Source organism: Alexandromys fortis, unplaced genomic scaffold (genome assembly GCF_014885135.2).
Source record: "Alexandromys fortis isolate MF-2015 unplaced genomic scaffold, M_Fortis_MF-2015_v1.1 scaffold_218, whole genome shotgun sequence".
Lineage (NCBI taxonomy): Eukaryota > Metazoa > Chordata > Mammalia > Rodentia > Cricetidae > Alexandromys > Alexandromys fortis.
Window position 1 is genome coordinate 2,004,512 of NW_026068112.1, and position 15,284 is coordinate 2,019,795.

General features: G+C 55.2%; 1 protein-coding gene across 2 annotated transcripts; it reads right to left on the reverse strand.

Annotated features, from left to right (window-relative positions):
- Positions 1-1,728: 1,728 nt before the first annotated feature.
- On the reverse strand, positions 1,729-15,114 carry LOC126489943 (CUGBP Elav-like family member 3). 2 transcript variants are annotated; one of them, XM_050124558.1, is made up of 13 exons: positions 14,581-15,114; positions 13,473-13,555; positions 8,765-8,813; positions 8,231-8,359; positions 8,037-8,116; positions 7,013-7,156; positions 6,763-6,904; positions 6,406-6,555; positions 5,798-5,863; positions 5,351-5,491; positions 4,957-5,100; positions 4,216-4,352; positions 1,729-2,692 (listed from the first exon to the last, which is right to left on the reverse strand). In XM_050124558.1, exons 1-12 carry the CDS (start codon positions 14,723-14,725, stop codon positions 4,225-4,227), a joined length of 1,401 nt encoding a protein of 466 aa, XP_049980515.1. In that variant the 5' UTR covers positions 14,726-15,114; the 3' UTR covers positions 1,729-2,692; positions 4,216-4,224. The 2 variants fall into 2 exon arrangements, with proteins under 2 accessions (XP_049980515.1, XP_049980516.1); XM_050124559.1 differs by lacking the exon at positions 6,406-6,555.
- Between the last annotated feature and the right edge of the window lie 170 nt (positions 15,115-15,284).

A 15,284-nucleotide genomic window follows, 5' to 3' on the forward strand; every position in this document is an offset into this window, starting at 1 on the left:
CTCCTCTGCCTCAGCAAGTTAGTAGAAGGCCACACTGGACAGTAACTGAGGTGGTGCCGCCACATCCGCCTACAAGCAGGCCACGAGCAGGAGGGAGGGGACACAGTCATCCTGGGAGATTCTCTTGGTCTGAAACTCACTCCTCATCTTGGTTCTGACCTACAGACTGTTGTAAAGCTGAGATAGCTCTGGGGGAAACTCCCAAATACTAGCTGCCAGCTCCTGTTGGCCTTACCCTGACTTCTTGTCACCACGTGCATGCACGCACACGGCCGGCCCATCTCTGAGATTTCAGGTGCCTTATTAGCCCTGCGTCCTGCCTGAATCCTTCCTCTGAGTGGTTGGTCTTCATTGCCAGTTTGACAGGATTTATAACTGACCTAAGAGCCTGTCTTGAGAGGATGAACAAGAAAGGGTACCCTGGTGTGGGTGGGTGGGTGGCACTATCCCATGGGCCACAGTCAATGAAAAAAGAAAAAAGGTGATGCACTCGAGCAGCATAAACCAGCCACTTCCTGCTGCCACCAACATGGGCTCTTCTCCTGCCATGTGAGCTACTGCTTGTCACAAAAGGAAGGACTATAGAAAACAGCACCCCATTCTTCATCTCTACCACACTGAGACTTGCTTTTCCTTGAAGCCACACCCAAATGCATCTCCATAGTGCTGTGTATGTGTCTGTCCCAGGCTGGCCTCAGAACTTCCAAGTCCTCCGCATCAAATCTCCCACGTGCTGGAATTACAGCCCTGTGCTGCTGCGCCTGCCTTCTTCTAAACTATGGACCCTGCTAAGAGGGGAGGGGCGGGGGAAAGGTGGGGTTAGCTCTGAGGAGTTACACATGGCTGTAAGTTTCTCTTTTGCCCTGATATTTACCCCCACCCCACGATTCCTTCTCTTCCTTGCTTTCTTTCTCATTATCTCTGTTGGTGTAGAGGGCCCTGGGCACCCTTGGCAAGTGTTTTCCCACTGAGCTACATCCCCAGCCTGCAGTCACACTTCCATTGAACAGCTCTGGCTGAGGGCAAGTCTGTAAGAACCTGGGGAGAGCTGCTGCCTACCAGTGGGCTGTGCCCAGTGAAGGGAGCCCACACCATATGATCCCTTGGTGTGACAAGTAAAAGCATTCTTGGGAAAGAATCAGGAATTGACTTTGAGACCTGCCGGATGGAGCGCTCTAGCACCCTGTTTGACACTGCTGGTGCTCTTCACCTCAGGAACAGGTGAGAAGACAGTGGCTGGACGGGTGTACAGCTTCCTCTTTTCTGGCATTGTGACTCTGGGGAAAGGAGCTACCCTTCCAAGCATCTTCCCTGCCTGTTGCTAATTACCTCCTGCCCATAGGGCTGCTGGAGAATAAGGAATGAACGCAAAGGGTCAGTACGAGACCACACGCACACAGCAATGGTAGTGTTAGCCAGCTCCTAGTGTCACCGGAAACAAGACCCCAACCTTCAGAGAGGCCTGCTGACCAGTACACTCCTGCAGGTCCTTCCGCTGTGCTTGACTCTGAACAGCATTCTAGAATCAAGCCCCCAAAGATGAGTGAAGGTATGAGCAAGGCTTGACCAAAACAAGGGCTTGACCTTCCTCAAAGTTCTGTCTCCCTAACCCTAATCTCCTTCCCCCCCCCCCCCCCCATTTTGAACGCTCTACTCTCAACCTTCCAAGACTCATATTGGGTGCTTTTAAACTTCTTTCTTTATTTAGACAGAAAAGACCAACTTTTCAAAAGTAAAACTGAATAAATAAATAAGTAAAGCATAGAGTGTCAGAAATTGACTCCCCTTCTCGCCCGCTACCATCCCACCCCCACCCGTGTTCTTTTCCCTAAAACTTCTTCCTAAAGAAAATGATCAGGTAATAAACCCCTTTAACCCCTCCCCACACCCTTCCTCCCAAATACCCAATTACCCCCAAAACAAAGGGAGAAATCAAGAGAGAGAGAAAAAAAAAATCCAAGGGCAACATTGTCTAAACTCTCAGAAAGAGGGTGGCAGCGCCTGGCTGGTTGAGCTGGGTGAGGCCCTGGTGGTCCTGGTACTCACATGGAGGCCAGCAGAGACTGTAAACATTTTAGGGATTCAGGGAAGGTCTTTTCCTCATGAAAGGAGGGTCTCTGACTGGCTGGCAGAGAGGCAGCCCTCAGGGCTCCCCCACACCCTCCTTTGAGGGGCTCTTGGGGGAGGCAATGAGTGCTAGGGCTAGGAGCCTGGGATTTGGAGATATCCTACCTCTAGCTGAGGGTGGAGGGAGAAGTGAGAGCTAGCTTCTGAGAAGCCCCTACAGTGGGGAGGAGGCTGGGGTGAGAAAGCTTCGGAGAGCGGATGCCTGGCTGCCCTCAGGGGGGCACAGCTACTCCAGGCCCACTAAGGGGAGACAAGTGCGAACGGTGGGTGCAGAGGCCCGACTCCGGAGCCTTAGCAGAAGGCAGATACCCCTGGGCCTTCAAGCCTATTCCTTGCTTCCTCACAAAGGCCAAAAGGGCACTGGGGAGGAAATAGGCTCTTGGAGCCAGGGAAGCAAAACCATGGCCCTTCAGAGAGGCAAGGTGGTGGGAGTGAGCCAGGTCCTGGACCCTTAGGGCCATGAAGCAGCTTTTGCCCCAGAGTCCAATCAAGGCCCAGGGCAGATGTGCAGAGAAGGCCGGGCCAGTCATGGGAAGAGAGTGCCCTTCCTCTGGTATCTCCAGACCTGTGAAGAAAGGAAATCTGGGTGACGCACAGGGAAGATGGCTGATACTGGTCATGGGTTCCGGGAAGGGGGCGGGTGGTGGCAGGGAGGGATGGCACCTATGATGGGGCTACTTGAGAAAGGCAGGCCATCCGAAAGGCCATGTCCCAACAGAACCATCCACTCACCTCCCCCATCCCTCCAGCTATGAGGGCATAGAGCAGGGAGAGAGAAATGGGGAAGAAAGGGTGGAACGAAACAGAAGCTGAAGCTATTAGGAAGAAAGACCAGGACAGAGCTAGAGGGAGAGCGGCAAAGGAATGAGACAAACAGGCAGGCAGAGATAACTAGAAGGAAGGAGAAGAGGGTGCACGGACAAGACAGACACCTGGAGAGGGGAGCATCCGCAGAGACTGGGGTGACCCAGGAGGGGCTTAGGGATGGAGTGACACCACTCCTAGCCCTAAGGTACTGTTCTCATTCCTTTTTGGAAAGGAACAAAGGAAGCAAGAGAAAAATGCACAGACCACAAACCACAGTCACCAACCACTGTTGACCAAGCACATCCCGCGAGCTGCCCCCGGCCCTGAACCTGGGCTGGGGGGGCGCTTCCCTCCACAGCCCCTCCCCAGATAACAAACAATTGGCTCCAAAGACAACACGCTCGTTCCATGCAACTTACAGGGGCCCGGAGCAGGGGTCCGGGATGGGGGCTTCAGCCGACAATGGACACGGACCCTGGGCTGGGGGCCCCCAGGGTGGGGGGAGTTAAGCAGCCAGGATTGGGGGGAAAGGGGAGAAACAGAAATGTGGGTATTGTTCTTGGGTTGTGATTTTTTTCAAGGTTTGGTCCAAAGGAGATTAAACAAATTAAAAGTAGCCAGGGTTCACAGCTCTGTGCCCCAAGTCTGAAGGCAGCCTCACTGGGGTGGAGGGGCCCTACTCAGTACAAATCCCAGGTCGGTGCTATTCCACTTTCTCCACTAAGCCAAGCCACGCCCACTCCCATCTGTATTGTGTTCTGCCCCAGAGTCCATTGCCCTGGGAAAATCACCTGCAGTTAGGGCAACAGGCAACAGGACCTGAGTGTCCCCACTTCTTGGGAGACAAGGTTTCCGAGCCAAGAGGCTCTGTGACCCTCCAGTTCTCTAAAGCAGCCTCCTGGCCCCCCCAAACCTACTTCACTAATTACATCCAACCCAAAGGAAAACCAGAAAAGAGAAAGACACAGACACACAGACACTGACCAGACAAACAAGACCAGGTTCTGTGGGAAACTCTGGGAGCAGACACAGGTGTAGACTTGGCTCTCCCTGGGGTGGTGTGTTTGTGTGCACATGTGCTCACGCATGGGTGTGTATGTGTGTGCGTGCTTGCAGGAGACACAAATGACTTAGTAGCTGAGGGAGTGGCCCAGATCCCACTTTCTTTTGCTCAGCATCATGGAGGGTCGGTAGTGGAAGAAGGGTGGGGGGTTCATTTAAGGGGTCTAGCCCCAGTGTGTGGAGTCTGGAGATGAGGTCACAGGACAAAGCAGCACCCACCTGAAGCCCTTAGTAGGGCCTGTTTGCATCCTTAGGCCGCTTTAGCTGGACTTTGAGGCGCTTCATGCCAATCTGGAAGCCATTCATAGCCTGGATGGCAGCCTGGGCACTGGCCGGATTGTCGAAACTCACAAAGCCTGGGGTGAGAAGGGCATAAGGCCGGCCTGGCCCCACAGCGCTGTCCAGCCGTAGCGCCAGGGCTACTTGTTTGTTTCCCAGCACCACCCTGCTCCCTCTGAGCAACTAAAACCTAGAGACCTGCCTGACACACAGGAGGCAGAGAGAAGTGGTTTGTGATAGGTTTAATGAGTGAATCCAGTCCAGCCATTCACAATCTAGGATGTGTTTCCCAGTGTTCTTTGCATGTGTGTGTGTGTGTGTGAACATAGGATCTCATGCTACTACACGCATGTGTACATGTGTGCGTACATGTGTGTGATGTGGACATAGGATCTCATGCCACTGCACGTGCTCAGTGTTCTCAGCTACATCTCTAGCCCCAAGGTTGGTTCTTAAGGAGGAAGATGAAGCTATGATGTTTTTACAAGAGCCCGGGCTTGGATGGCAACTGTATGGGCTGGTGGGTGTGTTGGAAATGGTTCTTTTGTGGTCTTGTATAATCGGGCTTTCAAATGCTGAGCTCATTGAGACCCTAAATGCCTCCGAATGTGGCAAACTTTGTTCTAAGTTAGAGTTCAAACAAAAATGTCCATGGGGTCTTTTGAATCATCATGTTCTTACCAAAACATTTGCTCTGGTTGGTGGCCCGGTCAACAAAGACTTTGGCTGAGATGACGTGACCAAAAGGGACAAACATCTGGAGGATCTCTGAGTCCGTGAACTCCTGGGGCAGGTGGTAGATGAAGATGTTGCAGCCATCAGGGCCTGGGTGGCAGCAGAGATAGAAGGGATAGCTCAGAGACTGGGAAATGCAGACTGGACCATCAGAGGTGGGGGCGGGCTGCTGCAGAGAGTAGCTGCCGATCCAGGCCCCCGGCAATGTGGGACCGGGGTCCCCATTCCTTCCATCCTCACACATAAGGCCAGAGCCGAGTTTGGCGCAGAGCCATCGGGAGTACCCAAGCCCACAACATGGGTGGTTCACAGCTATCAGGACCCTGCCCCTGGCTGGCACCTTCCCGTTGTTGCTGTTGCTGTTGTTGTTGTTGTTGCTGCTGCTGTTGTTGCTGAGGTGGTGGTGGGGGCTGCTGGGCGACCAGGGCTGGAGGCTGCGGGAACGCAGGTGCAACCAGGCTGTAGGCTGCAGGATAGGCTGCTAGAGTAGTGAAAACAGGAAAAGCAAATGGGGTTCCCCGACCTCTCACAGCCAGCCTTGTCTCCCTCTCCAGCCCAGTCCAGTGGACTCCACAGGACTGAGCGTGTCAGGGAAGGGGCTTCCTCGGATCAAGTCCCGGGGTGCTTCCTCAAGCATCCACTTTCACAGGCATAGCTTGTCAGGAAAGCCTGAGGGCGTGGTTGGCAGAGAGCATCGAAGGAGGCTTAGGTGTATAGTTTCTAGGTCTGCTTTCCTCACGCTGTCCCACCCCCCTGCGCATGCGCAGGCCCAGGCCCGCATCCTCACCTGTGTAGTGCTGCATTCCCGCATAGGCCTGCTGGAGAGGGTCCACAGGGGCAGCAGGGCTCTGGGCTGAAGGGAGCACCACAAGCCATGAGTGGGTCTGGGATGGGACATGATGGGAACCCCACCAGCTTCCCTCTCAGCCAACAGAGCCTCGTGGGGTAGGGGTGAGGGGTGAGATGAGAAGGGGAGATGCTTATGGCAGTAGGAAAAGGGAAAGAGCCCAGTGTCCGCAGACAGGTCTATGACTGACCACGGCCAAATCGCTCTACCTCTCAGTCTCAGCTGCCCTAGCCAAGAACGCGAAGAATGCCAGGTAGAGTAGCACATGACTTTAATCCCAGTACTTGGAAGGCAGAGGCAGGCGGATCTTTGTGAGTTCCAAGCTAGCCTAGCCTACATAATGAGTTCTGGGAAAGCCTGGGCCGCACAGAGAGACCCTGTCTCAAAAACACTAAGAAAAGAACCCAAGGGGCACTCCTGCCCAGGAAGAGAGCAAGAAAAGCACCTTAAGCCCTGGGGTTGGAGAGGGAAGGTGTGTCATGGCTGCCAGCAAGGGAATGGTGGCCAGGATGGCTGATGGAGCAAGGTGGGCAGGCAAAGAGCCCCACCTGGGTAAGGGTGAACCCCGTTGGGATACAGAGCATCAGGGGCAGGCTGCCCTGCGGGCTGGGTGGGCACCGGGCTGTAGCCGTTGACGCCCAAGGCAGCAGGGATGGCAGAGACAGGCGTGGCAGCAATGGCAGGAGGGGTGCTGGTTCCTAGGAAGGAGAAAATGATAGCGACAGAGCAGAGACAGGCACACAGATGCAGAGAACGAGCTGGCACACTGGGGGCAGGGTGGAGCAAGCGGCCCTTCTCTGACCCCAGCACCTCTTGGAGCTGGTGGCTTCCCCCCGCTCACAGCCACCATGCTATGTGCCTGGCTGTGTTTCTCCCTAGCCCTAGCTGCTCAGCATAGGCCTTACCTGAGGATGGAGTGATAGGGGTGGCGATGATGCCATTGCCATTGATGGCAGCCATGTGCTGCATCTGTACGGCAGCCATGGTGGCCATAGGGCTGAGGTAGGCACTGTGAGCTGCTACCAGCGCTGCCTGCTGCTGCATCAGCTGTGGGATGGGGAGAGGAGAGTAGGGCCAGGCCCCCGGCACTGCTGTCCACCTCCCTCCCGAGCCCTGCTTCGGTGTTTTGGGGATGGAGGGGGGGGGCATGCTTACGGCCTGGGTGTAGGCGCTGTAGGCTCCAAACTGGAGGGCGATAGGGCTGAACATGCCCAGTTGGGTAGCCACCTGCTGCATTCGGCGGAGACCTCGCTCCTTCTCTGTGTCAGCAAACTTTACCACCAGGCTGGATGAGGCACCCTGGGCACAGGCCCATGTGTCACAGGCAGAGTCAACGCCTGCTCCCTAGGGCCTCAGCACCTGGTCGTAGGCCTCTTTGGGAGCACAGCCGTCACAATGCCCAGTCCAAATGGGATCCTAATCCCACCGTCTCCCTGCACTGGGTTTGTAAAAGGCTAGATAGAATTGAGGAGTGTGAAGTTAAATGCTCAGACTGGACGGGTCTGTGGGGATGAAGAGGACAGCGCCCATAGTGGATTAGCTGTGGGGAGTGTTAGTCTGCCAGCTGCATCATCTCCCTGCCGAGACTCCAGCCCCACTCCCCAGGTCTCAGGGAGCGCTCGGTGGCTTGGTGATGCCTCTCCACACTTTCATGCTAGCCTGAGCCAAATCGAATTTCAATTGGGATGTTTGCAAGGATTATCACAGAGTCCTAGACTCTCTGAGCTGAAGGGCCCAGGGTTCAGTTCTATCAGATGCTGAGTCCTCTTCCTGTCTGATGCCCACGCTGCCTCTGCTAGAGAGCCTTGAGTTGTGGGAAGCCCCACATCTTTTGGAAGCACCTAGTTAGGTTCCGGCTAGCACTCAAGTGACCCAAGGCTAACATTCAGGAGCAGCAGTATCAGTGTGTGCTGGGCAGGTGGGGCCTCTAAGCAAGGCTGACACCCCAGGGAGCGAGGTGGGGGGCAGGGGAGGGTAGAGAAGAGATGGGAGATAAGACTGAGAAACAGAGGAGGCTGGAGGAGAGTAAGAGAATTCGGACTGGAGAAGAGTAGGTATAGGAGGTAATATTTAATTCATTGATTCTTTTGCAAAAACTTAAAAATAATAAATCAGAAGTCCTATCTTAAATAGAATCTTGCTCTATGCTAGGGCCTGGTGGGTGGGGAGTGGGGCTCACCGGCAGGGTCCGGCTGCTGTGAAGGGTGTTGATGGCTGCTTGGGCCTCGGCATGGGTCTGGAACTTCACGAAGGCACAGCCTGTGGTGAACGAACATTGGGGTGAAGAAGAGGGTAAATGCCTACCTCTGGGCATACCTCACATGAGGGCATCCTCTGGGGTTCCGTGGACAAGGGGAGCCGTGGGAGGGCTACCTTTGCTGGTCCCATCTGGCCCCCGAAGCACAGTGCACTCGTCTATGGTCCCAAATGGTTCAAACATCTTCCGGACGTCCTCATCTGTCTGCTGCTTTCCTAGCATCCCCACAAAGAGCTTCCGGTCTTCTGGGGGCGGGGCATGGGAGGGGAGTAATGTTCAGACCCCCTGACCACTCTCCCAGCCTTTCACCTTCTATGTGTACCTGTTGCTCCTGACAAAACTTCCCCCGTCCTGGGGGACAATATCTCTAGGTGTAAAGGAGTGGTAGCTGAAAATTGGGATTTAGTAATGAGCAGTACTCTCATCTCAGGTCAAGAAAGGACTTGAACCTTGGCCTCATTTTTGTCATCTTTGTGAAGGGGTCAGATTTCACCTCCTACCACACACTCGCCCATCCCTTAACCCCAGCCTGAGACAATTCTCCAGTACCATCAGCCTTCCTTCCTTAGGAAGGGCCACCATTCATCTCTCTCAAACCCTGGGCCTGGGGATAAGAGGAAAGGGGCTGAATCCAAAGTTGTAGAACCTACCTCCTCGACTCTCGCTGTCGGCTGGCTTGACCTGGATCGGCCTGTTCATCTATCGGAGAGAAAAGAAGGAAGCTGGCAGGACCTCCTTGGAACATCCAAGAGCCCTCCCCAGCTGAGATGGCCAGAGACTGACAGGAACAAAGTTGCCTCAGCCCTCTAAGATGGTGGGAAGGAAAGGGCAGGGCTTGTCTAGGATTCAGACCTGAAAGGATTAAAGGTACTGAGGAGAGGGAATGTGTTGGAAGATGGCTCATGGGGTGCAGCTCTGGGCTCAGGTTGGCCTCAGAAGGCCTGGGCCACCACCATAGGTGTTGCTCTCTTAGGTGAGAAATGCCAGTTCATAGGACCCAGCTCTGAAGTCAGAGCTCAGCCAAGGGCCTGGTCAACCAAAGCTGCCCTCATCTGCAAAGTGGAGCAGACAGGGGCTATCCCATGGAGAACCCCCAAGGAAGGATGAGGGAGACCCCCACAGAGGCCTAGAATTCCTTCTAACCACTGGAGGTGTGTCTGCCTCTCTTTCTGCTCCCCTACACCCCTTGACCCCAGGGGGAAGGCACTCGGGCAGCACAAAGGGAGCAGATGCCCAGTCTCCGTGGCAACGGGAGAATGCGCACCATGGCAACCGCCCACTCAGCCTGATTTATCCGTCCCCGTCGCCCTGGCGACCGTGGTGATGTCATCACTTCTGCTTCTCCACACACACCCAGAGAAGGACTGGAGGGGGGGTGGGAACAGGGTATGCTGGGGGTGGAGGATTGGGGAGGGGCTGGGAGGTGGGGGAGGGGCCCAGGAAAGCTTCCTGGTCCTGGAGGGAGGGAGGTGAGTGGAGTGAGCCCTGCAAGGGCCACACTGCTCGGTCTCCTGTTTTCTCCTCCAGAACCAATCCATGGTCGAAGAGCTGAGAAAGCGATGACTGAGCGGAGGCTCTGTGCTCCCTTTAATCCTCCCTGGCTCCCTGGTACCCCAGAGCGCTACCTTCTCCCTGACACCCACAGTACCACCCTTTGTTCAGTGAGGGTAGAAAAATTCCTACTTCTATTCCCCTTGTCTTGTTTGGTGAGTGGACTTGGGAAACTCCCACAGGTTGATTTCCTTAACCAAGATGGCGAGCGTGGTGGCGGCTGGGAAGCGAAAGCGTTCAGGATTCAGCGCTGAATTTCTGTCACTAGTGAGGACTTTGACTGCTAGGGTCACACCCGGTACCCTCACTCACGTGGTGGCGGGACAGTCTGCTAAGAGTGAAGCTAAGGGTAGGCTAACGAAAGTCATTTAACGAGGAGACCTAGGTCCTAGGAGCCCTGCCTTTCGCTAGGAGCCATGGCTAAGTCATTTCTCTCCACTGGGCTTCAACTTCCTCAAGAAGACAGACCAGGCATTCTGTAGCCAGGGGCTCCTTACCTTTGGCCCTCTAGCATTTGGAGACCTTGAGTGATTGGAATTAACAAGGAGAAATACAAAAATACAGCTCCTGGCCGGACTCTGCCAGCCAGGTGTTCAGATCAAACCTAAGACTCATCTTCAATGATATTCCTGCCCCAGCCTCCCTCCCCCAAATCTCTGGGTCTATGAGCAGCTGGTGGGGGGTGGGAGGGTCACAGTCTCATAAATCCTCCTGCCAATCTGCCCTCCCCCCAGATTTTACCTCCTACCAATCTGGGATTATCCAGAGAGAGACTCAATCTCCTCAGGAGAGAGAGAGAGAGAGAGAGAGAGAGAGAGAGCAGGAGAGAGAGAGAGAGAGAGAGAGAGAGAGAGAGAGAGAGAGAGAGAGAGAGAGAGAGAGAGAGAGAGAGAGAGATAGGGGAGGTCTGTGGGCTAGAGACTTATGGTCAGTCACCTCTTCTGTACTGTAACCAAAACAGGAGATTCTCTCACAGGCCCCACAGCAGCTACTTCACATCCCCTGTCAAGATGTGGAGACAGTCCAGCAGTCAGGGCCACAGCATGGACATTCTTAGGATTGGCACTAGGCCCTTTCCGACAAGTCTCTAGGGAAGTTGCTGTTCTCTCAGAGACTGAGACCCTGGGAGAGGAATGATGTCGTGCCTGCCCAGGCTTCCAGCACAAAGATAGCACGTCAGTAAATACCCATGGCTGGTGTCCATCCTCGCAGAGATTACCGTGCAGACCAGTGTGGACAAACCCCCCACAACACCCCCACAGAGGACTCCTCAGCACTCCCAGTGCGCATTTCCAGTCCCACTCCTTCCTGGCCTGGCACTTCCTGCGGGAAGCTCAGTTTTGTTAGCTTGCCTGGGCACACCTGCCCCCTCCCCTGAGTCCAGCTGCGCTGTGTTTACTCGGCAACCAGCCAGGCGCCTTTCCCTGGTTACCACCCACCAGGTGATAAGCCCTCCCAGGGGCCTCCCAAAGAAGGAGAGGCTATCGACACTCCTCCCGCCAAGGTGCTCTGAGCCGCTTTCCCTAACAGAACCACTGTTCAGTCCATCCCTCTCATAAACAGTCAAGCTCCCACCTCCAAAAAGAGCTCGCTCTTCCTCAAAATCTAATTCTCTTGAGGGTGCAGACCAGGAGCCCTGCCACTCTGGGCTCCACAGTTCCTGGTGCCCCAGAGCCCACCCTCGCGGCCTCAAGCTGATGGGAATGCCTACATCTCCAGAACCGACAGGAAAGAATCAGCCAGGCAGAGGCAACCCACAAGCGACTTCCCAGAGGCCACACCCTGCTCAGAATGGATCCAGAAACCTGGGACAGAGCCACCTTGGGAACTCTTCCTGGAGAGAAGAGAGAACAGGCTCAACAGCCACAGACGTGCCTGAAACATCTCAATATGGTAGTGCCTTCTAGGTTCTGGGAGACGAAGACGGGGAGCAGGAAGCAGGTTAAAGTGTCCTCGTTAAAATATTTACACTTTGCAGGAGGACTTGGAGACAGGAACAAAAAGTTACTGACAGAACTGTGTATTGTCTGACACCGTGTACACACACACACACACACACACACACACACACACACACACACCTGACGGGGCAAACGGCAGGATGAGGTTTCTCCAGGGGTTTCTCCCTTGCCTGCCCTGTGCCAGCTTTCTCAACCCCTTAGCATGTGATTCTCCTGGAAGAACGGAACCCCTCATTTCCTATTAGAAACTCTATCAGTCCCTCTGGATTCTGTCAACTGTGGCAAAGGCCACCGTGGGAACTTTGTGTCACCTGGGAGGCCTGGAGCATAGCGAGAGGAGCATTCTTGACAGGGGCCTTCCCCCACTCCTGTGCCCAGCCCACTGTGATTTCAGGAAAGGCAGGCGGTGTCTTATCCAAGACAGAGTTTTGTCTGAGCTTCAGAGGCAATGGGAGGGGACCAGATACAGGGGAGCTATCCCTAGCTGGTACTCTGCCTTTGGGGCGCCTGCCCGGCCCACACTGTCAGTCATCCAAGTTCCTTCTCTGGCCTTTTTTGGTCTCCTTCCGCTGACCCTCCAGTTCCTGCAGGAGCTCTGAAATGCGGAACAGGAAACTCACAGCAGTGGAGGTAAAAACTGATTTGTGGGGGCCCTCCAGAGAGGAAAAGAAGGGAAAGTTGGAACTCAGCCGTTCGCATGTACCCCTCACCTGGCCTTTAAGGTGCTCATTTGTGCATGCATATGAACATGCTCTCTCTCTCTCTCTCTCTCTCTCTCTCTCTCTCTCTCTCTCTCTCTCCCTTGGCCAGCTGGCTAGCATGCACCTAGCATGAACCAACCCTCCACTCTGGGCAGTGGCGGTTCCTGTTGGTTGGGATAAAATGGTGGGGAGGGCTAGAGGGGACCTCCAGAAAGTTTGAAGTCGGGGGAGGTATAAGCAGTTCTATTTTCTATATCCCCACCCCATCTGTTTTGTTTCCTTTCAGGATGGTCAGTCAGTACCATGTTCTGTCCCACGTGGGGAAGGCATGGAGGCTAGGACAAATGTCTCCAACCCCCAGACAGTGCTGAGCCAAGGTTTGCCGTGGGCAATGAGGCTTCAGGAAAGGCTACCTGGTACTCACAGTCTGAGAGCCAAGAGCAGAGAGACGGGCAAAGGAGCTTGGGGAGGAGGGGGAAGCTTCTAGAGGTTACCAGCCCAGGCTGGTAGGAGGCTGGCTCAAGAGACAAAGAAATGTAACTTTGCAAGAGGGAAGCCACCTCAGAGTCACCTCTGCTTCCCTGACCTCCCGGGGCACTTGGCGGGGTCTTTCAAGCTCACCTCAGCTCTCCCCTTGCCTGCTGTCCCCAAACTCTTGTCCGCCTCAGACCCTGCTCCGCTTTGATGCCCTGTGGCTCTGTTTGGATTTCTTCCTGGGAGACAGGAAGGGAGCCTGCATGGTCTCAGAAGCCCAGCTGCCTGTTCTCAGGGAAGCACCCCTCCCCCCTCTCACAGCCACCCAGCCTGCCTTATCCAGTACCACAAAAGAGTGCCTGGGCGCCTCGCGCTCCCTCTGACACAGGTGTCCAGTCTACTGTGCATGCCTCCCATACAGCTAGGTCCTCCCTCTAGCGTGGCCTGGGGACGGACTGAGGTGTGGGGGAGGGGCGGCATGCACCCCTCAGAAAAGGTCCCATCTACTCCAGGAATCCTTCTTTTCCACACATCTACAGAAGGAAAGGATGCTAGAAGGGTTTCCCACTGATGACAAGAGAAAACAGCTCAGTGTCCTGGGAGGGCTGTAGGTCCCCTGCCACTCCCGAGACTCTTCTCAGCCCCCTGACCCTGCAGAGCGCAGAACTCACCCCTGGGAGAGTCTTCTGTTCGTGCAGGGCACTCTGGGCCTTCAGGGCTGAATCGCGGGCACAGTATGTCAGGAAGGCACATCCTGAGGAGACACAGGTGGAGAGGCAGGGTTGGGGTGAGTCCCCAGTTTCCCCTTGCTAGGGTTTCCCCAGGAGACTGAGGATGGGGAAGGCGTTTCCCCTTCTTGCCATCTCTGCCGGCTGGGTTGGGGAGGCATCCCAGAGGGATAAAAATTATACCCTTTTCTGGAGCAGAGACCTGAGGTGAGGGACACAGGAGGGAGAGCATTTGATGTGTTGAGAGACGGGACTGGGACAGGAAGAGCTGTGATTTCCAAGCAGGTAGGGCAATGTGGGGCTCTCTCTCTCTTTCCCTCCCCCTTTCTCCTCCTCTTTCCTCTCTCTCCCCTTCTTCCCTCCATCTTGGTCATCATCACCCTCTCCTCTTCCATTTCCCCTACTTCTCAGGTCTCCCAGACTCCACCAGAGGCAGGTGCAGGCTGCGCATAGAGATGGAAGAGGAAAGCAGCAGCCGGAAGTGCTTTTTCCTGAGCCCAGAGAGCGGGGAGGTGGTGTGGCCCGGGTTCCCAGCATATCTGGAGCTCTCCAAGTGCTGATCCCAGACCAGCCCCGTTTAGCAGTGCAGCTCTTGGAGAGCCCTGAGGAGCATTTTCCTAATAACTTCCTAAGTCCTGCAAACCTTGTCCAGTCTCTCTTCCCCACGTCCCTCTCCTCTGCTCGTCACTTTCGTCCTGCGCTGCCCTGGCTTGGCTATACCCCACTCTTTCTAGGTTGAACACCTGGCTGGCCGTTACAACATCATCTGTGGCTACTCACATTGTCAGTATCGGTCCTCTCTCCTCAAACTTGTCCCTCCGGTCCTTCTGGAGTTCCTTCCATGCCATCAGCACCCTTCTCCATCTCTAAGTACAGTTCTCCTTAGTTTTCCACCCCAAAGTCCCTGTCACTCAACTGAGTTCTCATTCAACTTCTCCATCCAGTCCCCAGCCCCTGAACTCTGCTTCCAAATCATTCCTTCCCAGCCATTCAATCCCTCCGGTTTCCTCCATCCTTGCTGCCTCCTCTCCAGCCTGGCTTGACCCCTCACCCTTGTGCAGCCCGGTGTACTTGTCCTTGATGACAGTCAGCTCGAAGATCCGACCAAACTGCTCGAAGATGGGCTTCAGGTCCTTTTCCTCCAGATGCCTCGGGATCTGCCCCACAAACAGCTTGATGGCATCCGGCTCCTTCATTGGGGCGGCCCAGGAGGAGGGGCCAGGGGGGGAGCAGGGAGAGGCCCAAAGACAAGGGAAGCTGCCCAACAAGGAGGCAGGTGGTGGGGCCCAGGGGCCCAGCAGGGCCGGCTTTCCCTTTGGCCCCCAACCACAGTGCTGATCAGAGGAGGGCTCTTCACACAAAGGAGGACTGGGGAGTTGAGGGCTAGGGGTCAGGGGTCTAGGCAGATACTGTCAGGCCACCAGGGGGCATAGCCCAAACAAATGATCTCCCTCCCAGAGATCTGGCAAATATCCCAGGATGGGGGTCAGGGCAGCTAAGCCCTGGGGCGTTTGGGTGGTAACAGGAGCGCTGGAGCGCAGAGGGCGGGAGTAAAGGCACAAATGCCACAAGAGACGAGGAAAGAGTAAGAGGAGGGCGATCGGAAGGAGGCTGAGGGGCTAGGGGCCTGATATGGTTGCCAGCGGCGTCATGAGGGGTCCCTGCTCCTGATGTGGGAGAGGTGACTCTCTCGTTGGCTTCCTAGGGAGGACACCTCCCTTGTGGCTGATCCTTCTGCTGGGTCCGAAGATCCCT

What these genes read in the sequence shown, in the direction of transcription:
- LOC126489943 (XM_050124558.1), bottom strand. Translation starts at nt 14,725, where the DNA reads ATGAAGGAGCCGGATGCCATCAAGCTGTTTGTGGGGCAGATCCCGAGG. An exon ending in GCCAGATGGGACCAGCAAAG is followed by an intron (nt 8,117 to 8,230) that starts GTAGCCCTCCCA and finishes CGTTCACCACAG; the next exon opens with GCTGTGCCTTCGTGAAGTTC. An exon ending in CAACCAGAGCAAATGTTTTG is followed by an intron (nt 4,353 to 4,956) that starts GTAAGAACATGA and finishes TTCTCACCCCAG; the next exon opens with GCTTTGTGAGTTTCGACAAT.